We start from the raw sequence: 27556 nt of genomic DNA, 5'->3' as shown, positions 1-27556 counted from the left end.
CGCTCCAAACATGCGTCAACTTAAAGTCAAATCCTGAACCAGCCTATATTTTATAGAAACTTTCATAATACAGTCGAAACCTGCTATATCGACGATATTAACGATGCAATCCTTGGCCAACTTCGACGTAAAGGAATTTTGCAGAACGATTGCATGGTGAAAATACAAGCATTTCTTTAATTTTACACATGTACTTGCCGGGTAATCATTGGAGCCATAACATTTTGTTATGCGTTGAAAATGCTCCAACGCGTCTTCCGTTATAGTGCCAATGAGTGGAATATGGATGTAAACATTGAGTATGGTTTCTTATTTTTCATTTTAGAGGTTTATACGAGTAAATTTAAAAAATTGGAGTTCCACATAGGAAAGGCCATGAGTTGTTCTAAATGTAAAAATTCTGAATAAAATTTAATATCTGATCATCTAGAACTTGCATAACTTGCTAGACGTTAGTGTTGACAACGTAAAAATCTGGATTTTCGTGAGAATTGTACTCGTACCTTAGGTTTAAGCATTTTCTTTACATGTGTGTGGCTTTTTTATTGACTAATGGTTGCCGCGTTACAAATTTTAGAACTTTATTTGTTATACTTGCTACACTACGCTCGATTTCTTGAACGTTGTGGTGCCAATGAATAGGTTGTGGTGCTCATAAATAGTAATTTAGTAGGAAACAAATTATGAAAAAAACTGTAGCAATTTCATAACATGAAAATAAACAATAACTGAATTAATATTATTTTCGATGAGAAAACTACATCGGTACTACCCGGCGTGATGTAGAAAGTCCTTTAAAGATTAGATTTTTTAAATATTTGTTCTTTCAAACATGTTATTTACAAATAAACGCCACTTACTTGTTTGTTAACATCGGTTTTGACTAGTGGTGACTCATATGAATATTCCCATTGAAGTCACTTGATTCCTCACCTTGCTTTCTTTCGTTCAGTGTCGTTAAGACCCTAACCTTGTGCTTCTAAAGAGTGTTTATAACGGAATCCCTGTGATTTTCATTGTTTCAGCATAAGATAATGTTTTCAAATTTGTTTAAAATTTTATTTCAGTGTTTGAAGAAATTATAACCAAATCAGACGGCATCGTACTTGAGCTGCCTTCTGGTCTAGGTAAGTTTTGATAACGGCATATGTCTACTTTAATATATGTTTACAAAATTGAACGTTCTTTAAAAAAAAACTCTAGACATGGGGTTATAACGTTTACCTAAGGCGTTTGCAACATATTTGTTTTACTTGTTTTACAACGAATACTATATAATATGATATTGCAGCGTTGTGCATGTGATGTATTTTTCTCTGTTCTATCCTAGAATATGTTAACAGTTCGTTTATACGACAATGAATATATGTTAATAATTAGTATATTATAATCAATATCTATATATATATGTTATCGGTAGAACAAAATTGATTTAGTCATTATAATGTTTATTATTGCTCGTACTTGGTACAATTATCTATCTGTTATTGATCAGTAAATTCATTGTACAATATGTAATATGTTATTAGTTAGTACATGGTACAATTAATATCTATTATATGTTTGTTGGTGGTCCAACTGGCATCTGTTATCAGTAAGTCCATTGTACAAAATATATATGTGATCTGTTAGTACATGGTATAATATTAAATGTTATTTATTAGAACATGGTACAGTTAATATGTGTTATCTGTTAGTACATGGTACAACTAATATATGTTTATGTAAGTATGTGGTACAATTAACAAAATATTTCCATGTGTTTTTGTATTCATGAATAAAAATGAATAAACAAGAACGTTTGTTTTTATGCTCTTTTATTATATCAATGGTTTCAAACATATGTCTACATTTAATGATGTAGAATGACGTTTTATGGTAGAATAAGTATCAAGAGATCGGGGACATCTGATTCGGTTCAAATTATCGCGATCGACATCATTGTTTTTATCCGCATTATCGTTCCCTTCATTAGCTTAAAATCCAGCACTAATACTCACGCTTTTCATACCTGCTGATCACCATAATAATATTATGAATGGTGTCTAAGACACCTAATACAATTATATTTATTTTTGAACAAAATTCATATAAATTGTATGTTGTGTATTCATGAATTATGCTGTATAATTGAAATGCCACATTTTCAGCAATTAACTTTAGGCGAGATCGGTATCTTTACCAGAACTACTTTGAATCAGGTAAGATTCACCTGAGCACTAAGCCTCACCTTGATATAACTTGGTTTACGAATATGTCACATTATCATGGGTGGTACACATGATTCATAGAGTGACGGTCGCACATTTACGATTTCCTTATTGGCAACAAGATAATTGTTTATTCAGTTAATATGTTAATTTAAAAACCTTTTAAAGTTTATCACAAATTTGCCATTATTATTATTATCCTCAGTTCTCGAGGTATCGTTCGTTCGAGGTTTCGCAGTTTAACTCAACAAATCGATTTAGTTTCATTGTTGATGATGTCTTTGGTGGTGGAATTGTTGTAATTGGTTTGATTTCTGTCCTTTTCAGACTGTATTAGATATGAAAAAAACTTTAAGTTACTAATATCTTATTATTTTTAGCGTGTTCAAAAATATAGATTTATATTTATTCTCGACTCATCTTCTAGAATGGGCCACTCAGACTTTCAAAACATGAAAATCTTTCTTAATTACATCGTAAGCCAAATTGATATAACTGGAGGAACAAGCCGTATTGGTGTATACACTTTCAATACAAGAGCTAAATCTGAATTCCACCTTAACGATTATACTACAAACAAAACTGTATTGGACGCTATTGATGACATACCTCAGAATTATGGCAACACAAACACTGCTGCAGCCTTAAGAGCGCTCCGAGAGGCTTTCACTGAAGAAAACGGAGATAGACCGAATATCAGAAATGTCGGGGTACTTATAACTGATGGACGGGCAAATAAGGGGACGCGGAGAACTGTACCTGAAGCCACGCTAACTAAAGAGGATAACACATTCATATATGCCTTAGGGTGAAACTGAGGGAATATAGCGTCTTCAAACAGATCTCTTCGCCACCTGTTGCCAGAAACGCCATATTTCTCCAAACATTTGAAGATCTTGCTTCAGATGGTTCTCAGTTCATGGAACAACTATGCGCAGGTACAAATGGGCTCAAATTAGTCCAAAACGCTATACTTAAGCTCCAGGAACGAGGCAATAGCATACAGGAACAATCAAACTATTTGGATGCAATTAATTAACTTGCGTTTAGGTAGCAATCAATAAGACATGAATGTCTAGATTAATAAAATGGATTTATATCATACATGACATTTATATCCTAGCTCGCCTAAAACGGCGGCATTAGATGTCTGTTGTTTAACACCAAGAATATGTTTGCAGAACTTTAAATGGAGTTTATCTAACTTAATCATATGCTCCCCAAATCTCCGATCCATATAAAATAATTGGTACAATTAAACAACGATAGTTTTATCTAGTGTTAATCTACTACTAAAGACAGATAGTAGATGGTTGTATGCCTTTAAAGCCTGTTCATTCAGCATTTTTACAGCTTTATTCATATTCTCAATATAAGAAAAGTTAATACCTAAGTAACAAAAGTTATCCACCACTTCAACAATTTCGTCATTAATTGTCCATCTAAAATTACACTGGCTTTTCCTGCTTTCAAACACACATATTTTAGTTTTTTTAATGTTGATTTTTAAACCCCAGTTACATGAATACATGTACAGAGAATTTAGCTGATGCTGTAAACTTACAGGATCAGTGGTATATAATGCGATATCATCCGCAAACAATAGCATAAAAATAGATAGTGTGTCAATGTCTGACTCAGTTAAATTGTGAAAGTCAACAGAGTCTTTAACATCATTGATAAACAAAATAAATAAAAGGTGTGATAATGGCTCCCCTTGTTTAACACCAAGTGATATATCAAACATATCAGAGTAGGACATATTACTAGCATCCTTAATACAAGCCTTAACACTTCTATATATAGATTTTATCATATTTATCATCTTGGAGCTAACTCCCGATTCTACTAATTTTACCCACAATGCATCATGGATAACAGTATCGAAAGCTTTTTCGTAATCAACAAATGCACAATATAGTTTATGTTTGCTTAAAATTTCTGAAGTAATGCATGTAAGATAAAAATACAATCAGAAGTACTATGACTATTTCTAAATCCGAACTGTGATTCATTATATACATTATTGTTCTCACACCATTTATCAATTCTATTTCTAAGAACTAATGAGAATATCTTAGAAGTAATATTAACTAAAGTTATTCCTCTATAATTTTCCGGATCAGAACGATCACCTTTTTTAAAAATTGGGACAATAGCCCCTTTACTCCACGCTTCTGGATAGACACCCTTCTGAAATATGTAATTAAATAATTTGGTCAAACATGGAGCAATACATTCTTTGGAATCTATGAAAAAATCAGCAAAAACATTAGATGTGTCACAGCTCTTATTGCGTTTCAGACTTGAAATAATTTTACATATCTCATCAACAGTGAAGTCGCAATCCAATTCATTGGTTTCAACAGTATTCACAGAATCAGGATAATCGTTAACATCGAAATTGCTGGGATGGGGTGTATTTGACATATTTTTGAAATGCTGAACAAATTCATTAATACTTATGTCATTAGAATTTGTATTTTTTTACCTTTATACTTATTAATATATTTCCAAAAGGATCTAGCATTTGTCTTGCTAAGTGTAGCTAATGTACATTTTTCAATATATGAATATCTTTGTTTAGCTGTACGCTTGGCTTTACAATACAAAGCCCTAGCATTCAAAAATAATAATCTGTTATCAGGTGTAGGATTTTCAGTATACAGCCTTTTACAATTGTAAAAATCCTTTTTACGTTGCTTACACGTGTTATCAAACCAAGGCGACTGTTTTCTGTGTGGTGAACTATTTTTGTTACCTGTAATACGAATCGTTTTACCATGTACAGCAAATGATATATCATATATCAAGGTTGAAAAATCATCGATACAAGTGTTTCAATCCACACAATCGTTTAATAAATGTTCAACAATCTTATCAAAATGAGGCTTATTATCATTTAGTTTTGATAAAAATTGTTCCTTTTTAGAAACATCCCACATAATTTTATCACATGAAAAATTTTCATTGCAATTTTTCATATTGTTTAGATTTATTGTAAAATGTAATGGACAGTGGTCCGAAAATTCATTTATTTCATGCACTTCAAAATGATCAATCAACTGAAAAATATCATAATTGACAATAACATAATCAACAACACTAGCGGCTAATCTATTCCTGATCAGATTATAGCAAGTAAATTAGTATGTGCTCGGGTAATCGTAATTGGACTGCAATTATCGTGTACAGACCAAGTGTTTTGTATAACAAAATCAGACGAAATTCTAAACATTCAGTTCTTCAATGTTCACCATGTGATTTGTTTGTTTACCTCACAGACAGTGTCCATTATTGGTATCGCCATTTTTGTATCTTTATATCAAACACTTTGCTCAGTACACAGGTACACTTTTAACAATGCAAAACCTTCACACAATGAGCAATTGGTTCGGCCGTTCATCTGTGTATTATGTCATTCGTTATTTGTTTTGATTCTGATGTTTATATATAAACCCATGGACTGCTTTCTTTGTTCACCGATATAACGAGCAACATGCCTTTTCAGAACCCCTTGGAAACCGGTCTAACCATTTCACAAAATATAGACCCAGGCACCTGGCTATGGTTGATTTTAAGTCGAAAAATAGTTAACATTTAAGACTATTATTATAGATTCACTAAAAAAAATTATTCTTACCATACATGTCTTTGGTATTCAAGAAATTTCGTAAATTATATCGTCTGTAATGTAAATGCTTACGACACTTTTCTATTTATATTTATATATTGGTATTGTGTATATTTTGGTTTTCGAATATTTATGATCTGTTTTGACGGGAAGTGATTCACCAGTTGGTCTTATAGCAGCACCTGCAAATGATAGTTATTATTTTCGTGTGTAAATAGTGAAAGCGTGTATCCGCCGTGTTTCACATTATTATAATTTTATTTAGAAGTTGTTGTTTTTATTTTCAAATTATATTTGATTATTGGAAGGAGTGAAAAGCCAACATCGTTTTTATACAGAATATAGCAAACAACAATATAAATAAAGTTGCTGAAATTCTACTCAACGCTTGAAGCTATTCTGGTTTAAATAGTAATGTTTGCAAATCATTGCAAATACCTAAATGGTTGTTTGGGTGGGAAATCTCTATATCCGATTGTTTTTGTTTTGGACTCATGTTCACTTTCGTGATTTTACAGGGACTCTTTACCAAATGGCGCTTTTAGACAGCTTTCATTCGGATCAACTTCTTTAAATCGGTTTTGAGAGTTGAATTAACAGTATGCAAAGGAGGAAGAAAAAACGTCCGTTTATTTGCATGCAATCTGTTCGTATTCATTTAATAATCTTGTGGGTATCATATGTACGTGAAATATTAATAACGATTACTCCATCGCCTCTGTTTTTAGATTTACTAACACGCTTTTACATTAAAACGAATTTTATAACACATATGCGATATAGGAAAATATATCTTTATATTACTTGTGTGTTGGTATTTCTTAACTGGATTATTTATGTTATTGTATTATGTTTTCGTTCAGTATTGGATGCTAGTTCGGATAGTGCATGTAAGTTTAAGTTTTGAATTAATATTTTAAATACATTGTTTTATAAGTATTTATTCAGTTGCATTTCGTTTCATTACCTACGTTTTACTTTTATTATTATGTTATTGTTCCTTAGTTTTAATTGATTTATATGCAAGAGTTCGTGGGATGCTGTTTGCGTCAAAAAGACCACAACGTACGTAGACCTTTGGTCGTACAAGTTATATACTATTGTATTTGTATCTGGCTTATTGTTGCAGAATATATTACAGCCATCTGTGTTTCATATAAACACTTTCGCAACCCAAAATGATATTATCAAAGCCATTTCAAGTATAAAGTATACTTATGGCCAAACTAATTTATCAGATGCTTTGAAACTTACGCGCAATGAAATGTTAACTGAATTACAAGGAGATAGACCAGACATCCCAAATATTGCTGTTGTTGTCACTGACGGTATATCGATAATAAATAGTAACATAACTATTCCTGAAGCAAGAGAAACACGCCGGAATGGAATCTAAATATATGCCATTGGAATAGAAAAAACTGATATCGATACGGAAGAATTGGATGAAATAACTGGCTCAGAGCAAAACAGATATTTCATTGACGACTTCGATGAATTGGAGCAAAAGATGGAATCGATTTATAAGACCCTTTGTCCGGGTATATCACACTTAATGCTGCATGGTGTACATATTTTATCAGCCATTAACTAAAACGAAAACCATTACATTAACTATCTCTATAACTAAACCTCGACAAGCATTATATATTTATCCTTATCACTTGATAGTTTGTGATTGCTAGGTGTTTAGTATTATCCAATTAAATGATACATTCATAAGCTTAACTGTACTAATGACCCAACATATGATAAACAAAGAGAGCCTCCATTTTACTATTTAATACAAAGGAAAACCTTCATGTCACATTTCCTACCTGTGTTATTTTAACTTAACGACTAATATCTGCTTGTCATGGTTCAGTTACGTTTCTATCCACACTAAGAAATGACAAATTCGGCGTTAATATTTAGCTTCTGAAATGTTTTCCGATTCTATCAAATCAACAAATGAAACCGAAAGAAACTATACGGTTGACATAAATATGTGCACATATATGTGTTATTAGCTTCGCTTCATCATACGGAAAGGCAAATCGAATTAGCACTCACGAATGGGATAGTGAAAGCAGTTTTCGACTCACCCTGCGGATTTGCACGATGCATGAAACAGTCAGAATTAAGCATAGAAAATCTCCAGCGATATAAGCGAAAAATATAAAGAACAATGCAACTCGCAAGTCACCAGGACTTCTTTATGTTCTATATGACAACGAAGCGTTCATAAAACATAAGCATTGATTTTAAGGGAATGTTAAACTAGTATAAGGCTTATTTTAAACCAAAATAATTGCCTATCTCTTATCTAGGCGTAAGTAATATAATTTATCTTTGATCACGGTCATGCTTCATGAAGAGCCAAAGTTATATCGCTGACATTTGTTTCTATATCAAAATTCGTATGATAATCGTTGTCACAATTTCTTTAACCTCTTTCTTTTGTTTAAACGTGTTGGATATACTCTATAGGTTTATTACGGTCTATTCATTGAACTAATATGATCATCTACGACACAATTTATTCTACCTCTATCTGTAAACTAAAGGTGATTGTTATTTAGTATCGGTTTATTTAGATCATGACATTGAACTAATATATGACCGTATATGACACAAGTTATTGTACCTCTGTCTGTAAACTAAAAGTAACGGATATATATAGTAGGTCTTAAAAGATCTAGGCATTGACATTATAATTATTCACTCTTTATTCTCATTTTTCTGCTTTCTATAGTTTTCAAAATCTATATTTCCAATTTGCAATAATTAACATATCCTTTTCGATATTCAAATTTTCCATGAACATCTGATTTAATATAAGATAAGATACTAACATCAAATTAAAACAATTTCTTACGATTGATATTCTAATTTACAATATCATAATTCTAGAAACAACAACAACATCAACAACAACAGAAATCCTTATTGAAACAACAAAGACATCTGGTTTTTTTGTTAAAGGGACTCGATCCTGTTTTTCGACCATAATTTAGTTTTGCCGGTAATGCATCTGAAAACACACTTTATCATTATTATTTTATCAATCGAAAAATTAGAAACAAAAGCAATTATAGAATAAAAAGTATTTTGGTTTTAGGTGGGTGCGAATCCACATTGGTAAAGCCAAGAAAAAATAGAAAACCGACGCTTCCATTATTCAACAGTGATTAATATTTTGACCGTATAACAATACATTGATAGCATAACGAGATAATGTCAATCAACCAATCACGCAGCAACAAAGCCATTATAAATTGACCATAAATGTTAAAAACGCTAATGAAAATTGTGGCCTTCAAAGACGTATTTGAGCAAATATCAACTGTTTGCTGAAAGGCTCCAGATTTTGATATCTAAGGTTTAACACTCCAAAAGATTTTCCACAATTTATCTCATTATAAAAACATTTTTCAAAAACATGAACGAGTCTCTTTAAAGCTTTTTTCCTCTTTCTTCATATAAATGCTATTAGCATTTAAATTGTTTTCGACCTTCTTTTCATATTGCATATGTTATTGTCATGGCTGTTCCACAAGCAATAATGAACAAATGCCTACAATTGAAGAAAACACTGTGAAATTACAATCTATAATTGACATTTTCCAAATATGTATGTCTGTAATTTAATGAAAAACAAATGTCGTTGCTGCCACCTTTAAATTGTATAAATAACTTGTAAATAAGATAAATTTCTAAGTCTTGCCCAAGATAAGGCATAACCAAATTATGCCATATATTGTTAACAATACATAATCACATAACTAACAAAAACACATCAAATAGTTCATGTAACAATAAAAGAGAAAATGTTATAAATATCACATATTTTATTAGTTTGTACTAGAACTGATATGGACTTGGCGTTCGTCCTGGATTCTTCGACTAGCCTGACAGAGGCAAAGTTCAAGGTCATCCTTGCGGCGACCAGAAACTTCATTAGTCGAGCAGACATTGATTCGGGAAATACAAGAGTAGCGGTCATTACCTACAGCACGCGCGTGAGGGTCGAGTTTTATTTAAACAGCTATGATTCCAAAGAGGAACTTCTTTCTGCGATTGAAAACATTGAGTATGTTTACGGAGACACTAACACAGCTGATGCAATCAAAACAATGAGGACTAGGAGTTTTAATAAAAACTATGGAGATAGAGTGAATATCTCAAATGTAGGCGTCATAATAACAGACGGTGTTTCTTATATGAATTCCTTACAGACGATACCTGAAGCAAAACAAGCGAGAAGAGAAGGTATTGAAATATTTGCCATCGGAGTTGTTGTTTCGCAGTTAAAGGAGTTGGATGAAATCGCAGGAGACAAAGATCACCGTTTTGATATTGAAAATTTAGAGGAGGTGGAATACAAATTGGAAGCTGTTTTCAAAAGAAAATGTAGCGGTAAACGTCATGAATGATTTAGAAGTTTGAGATAACTTAAATTACAATTTAATTAATTGTCATTTTTCCGTAAATATATGAATTGACGAAAGGATAAATATGAAATCGATTAAGCACGATCTATTTTTTTTCAAAAAGTAACCACGACATTTTATCATTTAAAGTTTCTAAATGAACAAACATAAAAAATCTGGTTTTTTTCTGTTAAAGTATTTGTCGAAAGAAAATTAAATCTTAAGTGAATTTCTTAAAGCGGGACCTGCTACAAATAATTATGGATCGAGTATGTTTTCTCAACTGATCAACATTCACCTACAATAATTGGCTGTTTCCATTCACTGAAATGATAGCATCACACGCTATTGGCATGGCTGATAACTAGCCACGTTTTGAATGAAGATTCTAATGGGATGTATGCGGAACTCACCCAGGCTTTCAATTTTCAGAATCACATTTCAATACTTTATTCACCAATTCATCCTTCCTTTAACAGGGCAGCGGTTAAAAAAATTTTTTTTTCTTTATCCACTAGCTTTTGATTTGTGTATATCACATACATGTATATATGTTACAGTAACAGTCGTGGTGACATTGGCAGCAGTTCGTTAACTAAATGCGACAGCGGCTGAGCAAAGAAATATTGCTGCAGAAGAATAAACCTACCCTTACATTTAATTGCATGCTTAGAAAAGTAATCTGCATGGTGGAATTGCTAAATGTTTACATGTAATTGCAAACCAGCATTGGGAGACAGTTTGATGGCACGGTTTACTCGAATGAGTAAATGATATAAAGGATATCATCAGTAAAATAGAAAACAGGAATACTGTACTATGTTTTGCTAGCACAACTAGCACACTTAGTTCAAAGCGTAAACATTTTGCATGCATGCGTTCCGTACACTCAATCCTTGCGAGTGTAAAAAAAGGCCTTAAATGATCCTCACATTTTCAATTTTACAATGTGCACAGGAGAGAATCTGGACGTTGTATTTATGCTCGATTCATCGACCAGCATAGGCGAAGACAACTTTCGCATCATGCTAGAAGCTGCAAAATCCGTTGTGACGAGCACTGATATTGACAAACAACGGCCACACAAGGATTGCAATTCGTATATACAGCACTGGATTTTTCATAGAATTTAAACGTGGAGATTATAAATCAGAAACAGAAATAATGCATACATTAGATGATATCCAATACATGGCAGGGAGTACTAATAAGTCAGGCCCGATCAGAGTAAATTATGAAAAATGTTCCTGACGAAAAATGGCACTAGAACTAACAGCGGGAAAATTGGAATCGTCATAACCGACGGAGTATCTAACATTGAATATCATAAGATACGAATGCTGCACAGCGGGAAAATTGGAATCGTCATAACCGACGGAGTATCTAACATTGAATATCATAAGATACGAATGCTGCACGACAAAAGGGGACATTGTTGTTAGCCATTGGTATATAGTTGAACAATACCAAAGAGCTTGGTAATATAGCAGGAAGCCTTGAAAACAGGATTAATATAAATGATTTTGAAGAGCTTGATAGGAAAATTGACCAATCTTTTCGATCGGTTTGTAATGGTAATTTGAAATCACATCCATGCACGTTTAAAGTATAATAGAAAACATTATTTTAACATTCAGTTGTGCACACCTTTAAAAACTATAGACTTTTTAATAAAAGCACCTACTATCAGAATTAAGATGTTTAATAACTCGTTCTTTTTTATCAAACTTAAAGGCTAAACTGTTTTGTCTGATTTCTCCCATTTTGTTTTCTGTTTGTCTATTCTATTAATAAGTCCATGTTCACGTGTTGAATTTGCCTAGAATGAGCATGCATTATTAACTGTGTTCTCTTCTAACGCAATTGCTTAGAACAGTTTTCTGTATTTGATATCCAGCGTGCCGACATACTTATATTTATAATGGCCATTTCGGATGCTGTTCCCGACAGCAATTTCGATGAAGCAGAGCAACTGGTGCATAATTTTGCCTCTTCCACAAGTATTGATTCCGACATGGTACGTCCATGTGTCATTTGAATAGCTATACAAACAAAACAGAAGTTTTGGGAGCTATAAAGAAAGCTAAAAGACCAAGTCAGTATGTAGCTTTTGCAGAGACAAAATATTGTTTACGAAATGTCATGTTTACGCCGTTTTATGGTGATAGACGAAATACACAGAAAATTGCGGTAATGGAATCGGATGGACAGCAAAGCTTTGATAGAGTCAGAGTAAGAAATGAAATACAGAAAGTGAATAAAGCTTGAATAAGGTTGTTTTCTGTTGGAGTTAATGTTCCAAACAAAAGAAACTTTGGACACAAAGCAGCACAAACAACACGGCAAATACTTGTGAGCTGTTTTGCGGAACTACCTACAACGTTGGAGAATATGTACGACATAATTTGGAATGGTATGGAAAATCTGCCTGCATGTATTCCCGAGAAATAATATAGCCTATACAAAACGACACTAGTGGTGCTTACAAACATTGTATTATTGTATCTACGGTAATATGTGCCTGATGTATCTATTTTGATCCAGCAAATGTTATGGCAAAATGATGACGTAGGTTATACGTAGGTTATAAGTTTCAGCATTGCAATTTGTCATCAAGTGTTCGTCATTGCGCTTTTTGCGACATATTTTCCATGGTTTTTATTTTAAATTGTTAACATTGTTCATAGTTTTTCTTATCGTAGTGGCTCCCATAACAAACAATATTTCGTTTTATAGCATAGTGGCAAACAAAGTTTATTTTATTTTATATCATTTACACGAACAATAAACTAAAAGCAACCGATACTAATTATGCACGTGTCAATAGATAAGCAATGTTACGTGTTGTTTTAAAAGTTTGTATTCGGAATTCCAGTTGATCCAAACAAGTGTTCATTGGGCAACTCTGATCTTGTGATCATCCTCGATGCATCGACCAGTGTTACACAACAGAATTACGACAAGATGTTGCAGTTTACAAAAGACTTGCTTCAAAATGCTGACATCGACTCGGGTAATATTTCAGACGATCTTGAGTATTTTCTTTGTTTAATGCTTAATGTGCTAGACATGGTATGTCTATGTCTCATTATACGAGTATCCTCTTTACATGTACATGTTGTAAGGTGTTCTCGATTTACGTCTTATCGATGTATCTGTTCAAATCTTTAAGTCTAAATTTTAAGTTTTAATAATGCTTAATATTTTCCCCATCGTCCAATTGCTCGTACCCATGTTTATTAAATAATTTGGGTTGTTCTTATTGACTTGATCAATATTGTTATTGTTGCGAATTCGGGAATTAGTCCGAGCTTGAAACAATATATAAAGATAATAATACACATACATGATATATGTATGCACTCACAAACAGGGGCTGTACGGGTTGGAATCCTCATCTTTAGTACTGAGGTTCAAGTTATGTTTAATCTCAACGAGTACTCAAGAAAGGCTGACGTCTTCGCCGCGATAGACAAGATCCCTTATATCTTTGGAAGTACAAACACCGCCAACGCTCTTCAGACAATGCACACACAAATGTTTACGCCTAGAAATGGCGATAGACCCAACGTTCCTAATACTGGAATTGTTATTACCGATGGTGTTTCTAATATAAACTCACGGAGAACCATATCAGAAGCTGATGTGAGTGTATTTGGTGCTTTGTAAACTAGGGATGGTATTCAATATGCTACTTAACTCAAGCTTTTGTTCATACATCATTGATTGCATTCATTATGTTGGTCAATTATAAATAACACGTAATCTGATTAGCTACATCGTTCTTAGATCCAGTTAAGATCAATATTAAAAACCAGTCCAGTAGTTTATTATAAAGCAATGACCGGATATTTTTAAACATGAAAACAGCTTGAATGTGTGATCATAAAAGTACTATTTACAAATGATTTTCGTTATGAATTGCTTACTTGATATAGCATGGACTGTACAAGACAAAAAGAAAGTAGTAAACATAAACTTTAAGCTTGATTTTATTCTTGAACAGATGTTTTCTACTTAGTTGACGCCTTTGCATAAACCATGTCTTGCCAAAATGATAACAGAAAATTGTCTTATATTTACTTGGTGCCTTTGCATATACGATGCAATTGCCAAAACGATAACGTAAAATGTGTTTTAAGTGGCACTCTTATTTAAAATCAATACATTCACATGTATAACAAACATATATTTTGAGAGATAAACCTTAAACTACTAACTCAATAATGCATTTATGGAAATTATTAATTACTTATAACAAAATTGTAACCGTGTTTTTTAAAAGTTGGAAATGCACAAATATGTAATGATTAGTGCGTGCTCAAAGGCTTACTGTGATCTACTATCGTTTCATAAGGTAGAAGTACCGTGTCTCCTGCACCTTTCTTTCAAATTAAACTCGATATCCTTCATATAAACCATTGTTTTCGACATTTATTCATCCTGTTTGATATATTTAAACATTTGTATTAATTGTGGTAAATCTTATTTGGGAGTAAGAGTTCATCTTTAATATTTAGGCTGCTCGGACTGCAGGCATACATGTATATGCGATTGGTATTGGCTTGACGGATACAAGGGAGTTGGATGGAATAGCTAACACTCCGAAGACCGATAACAGTTTTAACGTGCAGAACTTTGATGAGCTTGTCGGACTCGACAGGAAAATATTCAGCGCCCTGTGTCCAGAGAGTAAGATTTATTTGTTTCTGATTTCCGGTTCAAACGTGCGTTAAATATATTTTTTCATAGTGTTGTGTTGTGGTTTACACATGGCTCGCCATCTAAAGTTAACGCCTCTATTTTAAACGCTACTATTGGGGAGATATACTCTGTTTTAAGGTTTATGGTTTAGTCAGGATGGGGTTTATTTAAATCATGCTCTTGATCTAATCTAGAAAAGGGTTACTTTATGCGAACGGAGTGTTCAGAGTACTGGACATGTATTGCACTTCTTCAAATCTGAATCTTTGTTCGAATTTTGATTTGTTTTGGCTTAAATAATAATAAATGATTTCGAAATATGGCGGGTGCACAAATTAATCCTTACCTTGATTGTTATTTCAGAAGCCGTTACTGTACCCGTGACTACACCCAAACCTAAACGTAATTTTCTGTTTATATTTTCATTATGTTCATTTCTGATATCAAATATGATTAAATCATATTTCTGTTAAAGTGGTAGAATTACAACAGATTCAAAACGTAATAACTTTGAAGGAAACTAGGGACACTGTTACAAATCATGTTTAGTGTTACAAAGATCTTATATTATTGTTTAACGCCAATTTAGGGGAAGTACAATTATTGCAAAAACGGTTTAAATGGCAAGCATACATGAACAGGGCGTTTATCGTGTTGTTTTAGACCGATAAGTGAGATACATAATATCTATAATACAGCCAAATTGTTCGGCGATTTCATGCATTAGTGAGAAAATGGTTCAAAGGCAACACACCATCATCTTTCGATATAAAGTTTGATTTAACATCGAAAGTCAACAGTGTGCCTGTTCCCAACATGGTAATGTTTTCCAAGTACAATCTAGTTTTGACTTAACTTTGTTAACGTCACTTCAAAATTTTCAACCCGGCATGGTGAACGCTAGGTTAAACATAGACGGAAACCAATCTGTAAAATGCAGTGAAAATAACCACAGTGAAACTAGCTTGCTATTCCATCGTTACGCATATAAAAGTATGTTTCAGTCTATATATTTTATGCAAAAAAATGATAGAAACCTTTTTTCGGACTTGAACATTGTCTTTGCACTCGGGCATTAACACATTTTGCAGATGTTCAAGCTCTCGAAACGTGTATTTCCCCCTGATAACTCTAATAAAGGGCAGTGGCATGAAATTCAAAACAAATGCTATAGTATGTAGACTGTTCTCAACTTTTCACCATATAATAAAATATTCAGCATCATGCGGTGTTTCAAGTGTCGACGTAGTCATCATAATTGATGCCTCCACGAGTGTAACAGAAGCTAACTTCAAATTAATGCTTGAGTTCTGCAAGGATATTGTCAAAGGCGCCGATATCGATTCTGGAAGTGTTCGTGTCGGTGTACTTATATACAGTACTGAAGTTGAGATCCAATTCCATCTCAACCGATACTCCACTAACGCTCAAGTGATAGATGCGATCGATAAAATTCCATACATCTATGGAAGCACTAACACAGCAGATGCTTTGTTGACGATGCACCAAACAATGTTTACATCAGCGAATGGTGACAGACAAGGTGTTACAAACGTCGCGATAGTTCTTACTGACGGTGTGTCGAATATCAACTCGAGAAGAACAATTAAAGAGGCGGTTACTGCAAGGTCAAAAGATATAAACGTCTACGTGATCGGTACGTTTTAATAAATCCGATCCACAAATACGTAAATTCACTAACAGTTTCATTATTTTTACTGTTACTTTTGATGCTTGATGACCTTGATCATTTATAAGGTTATTGCTCACTGTTAAATAAATGGCCAAAAGAACATAACACATAACGTTACAACAGTTTGCATATTTGGTCTTTATTTCAACTGAGATCAGACGTATCATTACATATTTGCCATCACAATACCAGTATATATGAATATCTTCGTCGGCATCCACGATACTAAATTCCGTTATACTTCATAAATACCGTGGGGCAATTAACTGACAATTCTCGTTTTAATTAATATGCATGAGGCAAAGGAGACAACTCGTCTGCCAATGAATTCGACTGTTACAATAAAATGCTCTTTAATAACTCTGTGGTGCCAGTAGCCTTCATGGCGGAGTGGACTTGACTGTTGTGTAATATTATTGTACTGAAAAGAAGGACCCGGTTTGATTCTGGGCTTTCGCTAGAATATTTCAAACGGGAACGCATCAGATACCTTGCTCAACCATTGAAACTGCCTCATTAATCATTCATTATTACGAGATATATTACAAAATCGCCCACGGTACACAACGAAGCATCGAATAGTACAGTTTCGTGATTATCCGACGATGATATAAAAATATACTTATAATATCGTGTTGAAAATTGCTGTTCCACTACAGGTATTTCCCTGACGGACACTCGTGAAATCGAAGGTATGGCGTCCGAACCCAAGGACAAATATCTGTACAACGTCCGGAGGTTCGAAGAACTACAGGGTCTTGAGGAGGACATATTCGGTGCTGGAGAGGGTGGCGATTGTGGTATGTCTCCATTGAATCTGATTCCACTTAGGTTTAGTGAAATCATTTTATCTCTTGACGCCAATGATAATTGACAATCTTTGCAAAATATAAGGAACACCATTTTAAAGAACAGATCAAGAACATTCACACTATGGACAACAAAACGTCCACAAAACATTAAAATTTTAATAACATTGTTAACGCATTTTGGCAAAGTAGAGCATCACCTGCTTGAAATTCAAATGATTCTTAACAAAATATAACTTATTTGTTTCATCACTATAAAAAACGTTATCTTTGCATTTCACAAGTAATTAAAAATGATGGCTGACCCTATCAAACTTTAGCTAGTCCCTTTAAGACTAAACAATACAATATATAATGTTTGTATAGCATATGTTCGCCTGGTACGTTTGTTAGTAATGCATATCAATGTTTGTGATACATGTTTCCATATCTATTCTTCTGTACAATTCTAAGTCTTGTCATTTCAACAGGCCCCAAACCAAGTAAGTAATTATCAAGCGTTAGATCCTTTAGCTAGACTAGGCCTAGTTTCATTACAGTTTAATTCCACTTATGTTAACTTATAGTGATTCTGTTTTGTCATGTTTTTGTTTCTTGCGGTGTGATTCATCTGATTTTCGACTCCATCCACTATTTTTAGTTTAAATCTCTTACGTTACTCTTTTGCCTTGTACATGGTCTTGTTTTGTTTAGTCTTTGCTTTGTATTGTAGTGCTATATAGAAGGTTTTGTTTCGTCGATTGCTTTAACCACACTCTATGTATTTGATCACATGATCATATGATTTTTGTAAAACGATGTTGTTGTTTTTTTAAAACAAATGTTGGTGTACCTGTTTAAAACACATATGACATTGCAATGATACTTTTAAAGCATATTATATTGTAATATGGGCATTTTGTATGATTTTGCTTCTGGCATCCGGCGCCTTCATATTCCAATTATAGAAATGTCTGACAATGTATATTTGCTTCTTTGAAAGGAAGGCAATCCTAACGTTATGTATATATCTATATGCTATATTAGTAGCATACTGATATATTTATGGTAGAAAGTAGAAAATAAAACGAAAACTAGTATGGCGTTAGAACCCAGCTAGCCTAGCGATTTCTTCTGTCGACTCGAGTGGTTATAAATACTACATGATTTTATAGCAGTCATCACAATGCCGATTTTAAATCACAAAAACTTATATTTTACTTCATATTTCTAAAACATTATTAAACTTAATAATTAATATTTATCCATTTCTTTGGTTGGGATTGGCTCTTTGCTGGCTTTGAATATTTGCTTCGCAATTTGCTTTATACAGGTACAGAATGCAGCCCTAGCAATGTGAGCCTTGTTTTCATCTTTGATTCATCATCTGAGGTCGGGGAAAGGGATTTTGTACGCTTTCTTATGTTTTCTAAGGACATTTTAGCCGATGCTGACTTTATTATCAATTGATTAAAAGTAGGCGTCATCTCAGTAAGTACTGAAGTCAGCATTAAATTTGACTTGGATACTTATAATTCGAAACGTGAGGTTTTCGATGCCATTGATGATATTCCATATGTGCCTGGTCGAAGAAATACCGCTGATGGATTGAAACTTGTACAACGAATGTTCAATACGACAGAACGAGGTGTCATATCGATTACGGAAAATGTTATAATGTTACTGACTGTCGGCAATTCAGATATCAATTCTAAAGAAACACTAACACAAGCTAAACGTGCGAAGGATAAGGGTATTGTAATATACGCTTTCGGTGTTGGATTAGAAGAGTCGAGTGAGTTAGAAGGGATAGCATCTACTCCAGTAGAAGAACATCTGTTTTCTTTGCAACGGTTTGATCAGTTGGATGACATAGTTGAGAACGGGTACTTGACTGAATGTGAAGCTATAATGAATGTTCGAAAGGGTATTTTTTGTTACTGTTTTAATTCGTGGAGAGCAAAATAGATGTTCTTTCATAGGCTAGTTATCTAAGTAAGTGAAGTCTCCATGCAAACACCAAACTGTGTAAACACGAAGTCTTTTGTCATGACTATTTCAAGATCATTAGTTACAGAATCATTAAAAGGTCCGATTTATAAAACATATTGAATTGTCCGTGAGTACATTCAAATGAAAATAACAACTACAGGGAGTAGCCTTGTAGCTAAACAATTAACGATAACCCTGATAAGGCACAATGAAGGCAAAGCCCATCAGACACAAGACGAGAGACAGTATAAAAAAATCGTATAAAAGAAAACAGACATACCAGACATGCATGGCAATATGAATATTTACGGAAAAGAAAATACTTCATATTTCATCATAGTACCCAAAATATATATATGCTATGGATGGTTTTGAATGCTTTAGTGATTTAGCCACGGCTTTGATTTTCTGCTTGTCCATGCTTTTGGCGTTCGGACTAAGCCACACAAAATTGATTCCATGTGTAACATTGATATTTACTCAACAGGTAAAACATATTTCGTGTTAGATAGGCATACTCTCATGCAATGTTCGTAGGCTAAACGTGTAGACAATGGACTATACACCAACTGTTAAAGACAGTCAAAACTCGCTATGTCGAAGTTTTTGGGACCTCGAGAAACACTTCGAGATATCGAACATTCGATACAAACGTAATACAAAACTTGTCTTACCTAAACCAAAATATTCAAAAGTTCGACATAACCGGAACATCGAGATAACAATATTCGATATAGCGAGTTTCGACTGTAAATTTAATTGATAAACTAGTGACAAAAGTTATGTCAAAACATAACAACGTTTTATATTCCAAAGCAATTTACATTGAAATATAAATAAACTATGACTTGAATGCACTTATAATTGATTTTATTGTTTTATCATTACAGCAACGCCTGCACCAAGTAAGTTGTTCATTTTGCTCTTTATGGTTCTTACTAATTTAGATTATACATAGAGAGCACTTTAAACATAAATATTTTCTTAAAATGAAACAAATCAAATCAAATTGCTTTGTTTGATACTGCTTTAATAAAAAACAAGATATCAAAGTCATATTTCACAAACTATTCGGTTCAATGATGAGCAAATATGACAATAATGTCATAATAAATAAATTATTTGTTTGGCGTCTTCCCAACAACATTCTCAGGTCTGGGTAGTTAGTTTGTTCTACTTCCTGGCCCCTTTACTCATAATGAAAACACGAAATCAATAACAGGACAACCGGTGAGTATATAAGAACGTTCGGGTCGCGGGTAACTTTGTGAGTTTGTTAGGAAACGCCAAAAACTTTATTTATTTATTTTGGCCTTACCTTGGTTTTCAACTTTATCATTAGTATTAACATAGTGCTTGACGGAGGCAAGAATGAAACACATGTAATTCAAATTAATGTGGAACAAGAATGAAGTTATAATCAATATTGACCAGTATCTTTTTTCATTACAGCAACCCTAGCCCCAAGTAAGTAATAAACATATTTCCAATTTTTTAATTCCCTCGGTGCCCAAACATTCAGTATAAGATCGCAATACCCATTCTTATTCATCAGAGGTTTGATGATGATAAATCGTATATGTGGTTAGCATAGCACCATCACTTTGGTGAACTAGATTGGCAACACCATGTACAGAGTCTTTCTATGCAAGTGAAAGCATAGCACCATCACTTTGGTGAACGAGATTGGCAACACCATGTACAGAGTCTTTCTATGCAAGTGAATAAATAGCACCATCACTTTGGTGAACGAGATTGGCAACACCATGTACAGAATCTTTCTATGCAAGTGAATACATAGCACCATCACTTTGGTGAACGAGATTGGCAACACCATGTACAGAGTCTTTCTATGCAAGTGAATAAATAGCACCATCACTTTGGTGAACGAGATTGGCAACACCATGTACGGAGTCTTTCTATGCAAGTGAATTCTTAAAGAAAACATTGTTTCATTGGATTTTCGGAGCAGGAAATAGTAGATGAAATATACTCACATATTGATTGGTTAATATATTGTATTTACACATTTAAATGTATATTCCCATTATTAAGCTTGCTAAATTATTACAAATACACATTTACCTATTAAATGACAGTGTGTGTTGCACTAAAGGGCCTTTCACTTTGATAGAATGTTCCATTATTTAAAATAATATTTTACGCTTTTATTAAACTATTGATATAAAACTATGTTATAGAAACAGAGTGCGGTCTCTCCAAGGTGGACGCGGTGATCATTCTCGATGCCTCAACTAGTGTAACGGAACCGAATTTCAAAAAGATGCTGAATTTCTGCAAGGTAAATTTTATCTCAGCTGGGTTCAAAGGAGAAAGTCGAGAAACTGATATAAAATTGTAGTGTTGGAATTTACGTCGTCGATGTCTCTGGTGTCGAGAAAGACTGTAACGCTAATCAAACTAACATTTGTTTGAGCTATTCGCATGGAAATTATTATTTTAAATCGAGCAAGTCACACAAAGTCAAGTATATATATTTATATATTTTTTAAAGGCTACATCTGAATTATTTGATTTCCAAATAAAATGACGTAGATAGATGTCCTAATATCAACTGAGACATATAACTGTCGAAAGAGCAGTTAAAACACCTTTGTAATAGGGTTTGCATAATAAATAAATACCGTTCAACATCAAAGCAGCATGCACGATCATTTAGGCGAACAATTTGAATAGTATTTTAAATTCTTTCCAATTTAGGAAATTGTGGACAAAGCGGCCATCGACAGTGGAAGTGTCAGAATCGGAGTATTAATCTACAGCACAGAAGTGGAAATAGAATTCCACCTCAATAACTACACAAACACTGCAGATATTAAAGCTGCGATCGACAGAATTCCGTACATGTATGGAACCACCAACACGGCTGACGCTCTCAAAACAATGCATGAGCTTATGTTTTCTGCAAGAAACGGCGATAGACCCGATGTCGACAACATCGCATTTTTGATCACTGATGGTATTTCCAACATCAATGGTAGGAGGACGATTCCAGAAGCTGAAAAGGCACAGGGAAAAGCCATTCGCGTTTATGCAATTGGTATGGTAAAAGTATTATATTTGCTTAAGAGCCACTTATCTTGACAATCAGTTCCTGGACAAGACAAAGCAGTAAATCATTGTTAAAGGAAGCTTTTCATTGATTTATAATATAATAATGAGCTTGATGCCTAGATCAAATCATTCAAATAACGCAAATTCAGCATGTCGTGTTGAGTTGAAAGGCATGTTCTTTCTTGAAGCCATTAACACTTTCAATAACTATTCTATTTGACCTCTATTGACTTGACTGTGTTTGGGTTTTGATTATGATTAGGACTGGACTGTTTATTTGAAATGTACCCATAATTCATATCTCCGTTCTAGGTATCGATCTTACCGACACAAGGGAGTTGGAAGGCATAGCATCTGAACCCAAAAGTGGAAACATGTTCAATGTTAAAGCCTTTGATGAACTCACTGGACTCATCGATACTATCTTTGGTGGAGCGGAAGAGTGTGGTAAAAACACAACTGAGAATAATGTTTTTCAACCTGTTAATCCTCGTAGACATTATTTTATCGGCCGTATTCATCGAAAACCTTTAGTCAGCGAGAACACACTTTTATAGTTATTAGGGTACATAAAATATATATTCGCCATAGTTAGGTAGCTAGTTAGTTAACACCATGGCTTATTTTTAAATTTACGTTATAAAGGCTAACAGCAGAACAACGTTTAGACACAAGAAGCCAATTTGTGTTGGTATGGACGTCAATTTTATTTTTCTCTCGTCCTAATATAGCCTTCAGTGAGCCACCAATTGCGGTCGCTGGTCCTGATGTTACACGGCGATACCCATCTGGAACGATAACACTGGACGGTCGCCGTTCATCCGATGACAACAAGATCGTGACATACACCTGGTCTCGGGATGGCCGGGACTTGTTTACTGGCGCAACGTTCGATCTGAATGACCTTCGTGAAGGAGAGTATGAATACAATCTTACAGTTGTCGACGAAGATAGACAGAGTGATAGCGATACAGTCCGAGTTGTCATCGAAGGTACAAGTGAACATTCTCTGCTTGCAATTTTGATGTGTGTCTTTCAGAAACTTTCTTTCTTCACATGTTTATATACAGGATTTAAAAAATGAGTTATTTAAGGTTATTAAATAGCTAGCTCCTCTTACATATTTAAAGTATTAGTATTGTAAGAGTAAGCCCTGTTATCAACAAATGCACACCATAAAGCTTAATCCTCTTGTATGGAACTCGGTATGAAGGGTTTTAAGGGGATCTCTTTCGGTACGCAAGGGGGAGCTGGGTTATACAATCAAATCAATTTGACATTTATTATAGCATCCTTAACAGTATATTGAACAGATTTCTACACAAGTTAATGAATGACTGTTTATGATCATGGCCATTCAACTCAACTTTACATGCAATATTGTTTGGGGGCTAAGCTGTAATACAAAAACATGCAGATCAATTGCTTATTGCAAGGCAAATCTGTAACTTATCGGAGTGTAGACAAGTTTTTAACTCTATGCAATTGCTTGCACCTTATGCACGTCTGCTTTAAATTCCTGGAAAGGGTTCGAAAATGTTCAGTCCACCCCATGGCTGTTGCTTACGTCTGTATGTATGATTTGATATGAAGCAATCTTGAGTGTTGTCTTCTATTCGTTCGTTGATCTCACAATATCTCTCAAATAAATATCATGCTGCCTGTTTGTGAAGCCCAAGATTTCCCGCCAAATGCAAATGCCGGTGATGACGTCACTATTCAACTTCCCGTCAATTCCGTCCGACTGGACGGGCGACAATCTTCAGATGATGTTGCCGTTGTTCAATATATGTGGAAACTAACCAATGGTCCACCTGGCGTGTCCTTGGATGGTGATGACTCTGCTACACTGGTGGTAGACGATCTTGAAGAAGGCGAATATACGCTCACTCTCACCGTAACTGATGCTCTTGGACAAACCGATGACGACACGGTCAATGTTTACGTCAAAGGTGATTGCTTTCCTTTATATGTTACTGTATTCTTGGTCTGCCTTTTTCATTTCTGTAACGTCTAAACATTATTGTGTATAATAAAAATCATGTCATAATATACACATACTTCTTTCAAGTATAGCACCAATGTGTAATTGTTTTCCGTGAAGGTTAAACATGTTCTTGCAATTGTATGCACCTAAAGTATGTCTGCTTTGTCTTCATGAAAGGCATCAAAAGAATCCAATATTTGCTTGTTTGTTGCTTATCTGTCTTATTCCTTATGGATTATGACAACAACTATGTACTTTACACATTCCCATGCGTTCTCAAATTGATCACTTACTGCTTCCTTGTGTAGCCCAAGATTTCCCACCAACAGCGAATGCCGGTGTTGACGTCACTATTCAGCTTCCGGTCGATTATGTTATATTGGACGGCCGTAATTCCTCAGATGATATTACCATTGTTCAATATATGTGGAAACTGACAAATGGTCAACCTGGGGTGTCCTTAGAGGGAGATGACTCCGCTAGACTGATGGTAGAAGATCTTGAAGAAGGCGAATATACGTTCACCCTCACCGTTACTGATGTTCTTGGACAAACAGATGACGACACGGTCAATGTTTTCGTCAAAGGTGCCACTTTGCTTTATATGTCATTTAAGTTCCTGGCTTCCTGTCTACACTTTATACTAATTTGTATGGTATTTTTTTCTTAACTTACATTACATATTCAGAATGTGGAAACGTGTTGAATGTTACATCTCCTTTGCACGGAAATTGGCCTTTATATTGATACAACGCGTTTTATAAGTCAAAACTTGTGCGTATTATACGATTTGTAAAAATACACAAATATATATACGTTTTATTATTAATCTATATATCATCGCAACTAAAATCAGATGCAATCGAATTTACTTGCTTCATTTAACTACCAAATTCAATAAAAATGCACGTGAACATAGTGTATTCCATCGCTTATATTCGAATTTGTATACTTCCCGAAGTTAGAACATAAAGTAGCCGTTTTGTCCGTCCGTCCTTTCATCCTCCCATCACACTCATATTTTAATTGGAATACTATTGTTTCATAGTATAAAAACAGCGCGCAATATTAAACACATTACTAAACCATGTTATAACAAAATTCAGCCGCCAACCAACCTCCAAGAGCAGACGCTGGTCAGGACGTTGAAATCCAATTGCCCGTCAATCAAGTCACATTAGATGGTAGCAGAAGTACTGATGACGTCAGCATTGCAATATATAGGTGGCGCATTCGTGAAGGTGACGAAAACGCGGTAGTAATGCATGGAGACAGAAGTGCTGTTCTGCAACTTAGTAATCTGACTGAGGGTACATACAGATTTAGCTTGACTGTGTCGGACGATGAGGGTGAAAGAGATACAGACTACGTTAATGTTGTTGTTAAGCCAGGTAGCTAAATATTACTTGTGCAATATATTTTTAGCAATGTTCTTTTTTATATATTCTAGTCGACAATACGCCGATAGTTCACATCTTTGCTTACCTTGATAATGTTGTTAAGTCATCATTGTTGATTTACAAATCTTACTCTTGAAGTTTAATGTTAAGCACGTTTCAGGAGTATAGACAGCTGTTTCAGCTGTACTTGCTTTATTGTAATATGTGAGCACGTAGTAAAATGTGTCCATCATTCATGCAATCATAGTTATGGATAATTCGTCATAATTATCTAAGGTAAGGTTTCACCAATCAAGCAATGCACGATTTAAATCAGGCTACCTAGTAGGTTAAATACTCAGGCATAAAAGCAACAATATCTGTTTACCAGTATATTTATTTGTTCATCCTTGATCCGATTTCTTTAAAGTACGTTTTAACGCAATGAAGCCAAGCTCACTATTTTTTTTCTTCTACAATCTGTGAACTATTTAATTGTTTTGGAAGTTTTTTCACTGTGTACTAAGTTTATCTGCCTGATTATGACGACAGACAAGTTTTAGATTATTCAGATTAAATCTAGATGTTTTGTTAAACAAATAAGCTACTTAAGTATGTTAAGAATTTTCGAGAAATCATGGCATGGTCGCATTAGAGCTTTTGAAAACCAACGTTTTGACGATAGCGAAACAAATAATGTTCAACGTAAAAAACATCAGTTTTCTTTCCTTTAGAATTATCAAGGTATCCAATACACAAATATGTCAATTTGGGATGCCAATAGCATTTTGGTACTTTTTGAAAGCGGTTATTGGGCAGCAAAAGTCCATGTGTTTTTTTTTTAAATAAGGCAGAATAATATAGCAAAATATTTTGGGGGGGACCTAAGAAAATTGAAAAATGGGTCATTTCACGAAGTACGATTATGGCTTAGAATAAGGAGAATAAAATACAAACATAGACATTATACATTGTCGTTTGTTGTATCAGTTACAAGGAAGCAATTACATTTGTAGATGGTACCGACGTCAAAAGGCATACATATATTAACATCAAATATAATCAATGAAACTTGTAGAGAACTAGCTTATTTTTTGGTCGGATTCCTTATAGTAGAAAACTTAAATAAAACTAAAAATTGTTTTAAGCATCAAATTATTCATTTGTACAAAACGTAAGATTAACGGGTGAAATATGGTGAATGTCAAAAGAATCTTTAAGTAAAAACTTGACCCGCTTATGGTGTATTGCTTTCAATATAATATAATTATGATTGTATATTGTATTTTATGCTATGATATATTACACTCTGCATTGTTATATTTGTAACAGTAACAATACTAACATGAGGAGTACAATATTACATTGATTAACATTATATAATTAATGTATGCTTTGGTTACGTATGTTTTCTGGTTTTGAATATGCAACTTAAAGATGCACTCATTGTATTTCTACCTTATGACACGATAGTAGATCACAGTAAATCTTTTAGCATTCACCAGCCATTTAATATGTTTGCGTTTTCAGCTTTTAGATACACGGTTACAATCTTGTTATCAGTAATTAATCTTTTCAATAAATGCATTATCTAGTAAGTAGTTAAAGGTTTATCACTCAAAACTTACGTTTGTTTTACATGTGTTTGTACAGATTTTGAATAAGAGTGTCACTTTAAGTCA

The 27556-nt window shown here is 34.0% G+C and overlaps 1 protein-coding gene across 1 annotated transcript in view; it reads left to right on the top strand.

Moving 5' to 3' along the window:
* The window catches only part of LOC128240509 (collagen alpha-6(VI) chain-like), a 64599-nt gene that overhangs the window by 33843 nt on the left and 3200 nt on the right, over positions 1 to 27556 (top strand). Inside the window, exons 16-33 of the mRNA XM_052957163.1 lie at positions 1068 to 1127; positions 13132 to 13269; positions 13630 to 13901; positions 14777 to 14948; positions 15324 to 15362; positions 16180 to 16617; positions 17313 to 17453; positions 17933 to 17944; positions 19144 to 19368; positions 20324 to 20338; positions 20886 to 20900; positions 21635 to 21735; positions 22155 to 22494; positions 22821 to 22955; positions 23240 to 23500; positions 24182 to 24460; positions 24804 to 25082; positions 25602 to 25886. Coding sequence (XP_052813123.1) covers positions 1068 to 1127; positions 13132 to 13269; positions 13630 to 13901; positions 14777 to 14948; positions 15324 to 15362; positions 16180 to 16617; positions 17313 to 17453; positions 17933 to 17944; positions 19144 to 19368; positions 20324 to 20338; positions 20886 to 20900; positions 21635 to 21735; positions 22155 to 22494; positions 22821 to 22955; positions 23240 to 23500; positions 24182 to 24460; positions 24804 to 25082; positions 25602 to 25886 — 3207 coding nt within the window. The remainder of the gene's footprint in view (positions 1 to 1067; positions 1128 to 13131; positions 13270 to 13629; positions 13902 to 14776; positions 14949 to 15323; positions 15363 to 16179; positions 16618 to 17312; positions 17454 to 17932; positions 17945 to 19143; positions 19369 to 20323; positions 20339 to 20885; positions 20901 to 21634; positions 21736 to 22154; positions 22495 to 22820; positions 22956 to 23239; positions 23501 to 24181; positions 24461 to 24803; positions 25083 to 25601; positions 25887 to 27556) is intronic.

Source organism: Mya arenaria, chromosome 7, assembly GCF_026914265.1.
Source record: "Mya arenaria isolate MELC-2E11 chromosome 7, ASM2691426v1".
Classification (NCBI taxonomy): Eukaryota; Metazoa; Mollusca; class Bivalvia; order Myida; family Myidae; genus Mya; species Mya arenaria.
Note: the sequence above shows the minus strand (reverse complement) of the source record. Positions and strands in the feature narration are given on the sequence as shown.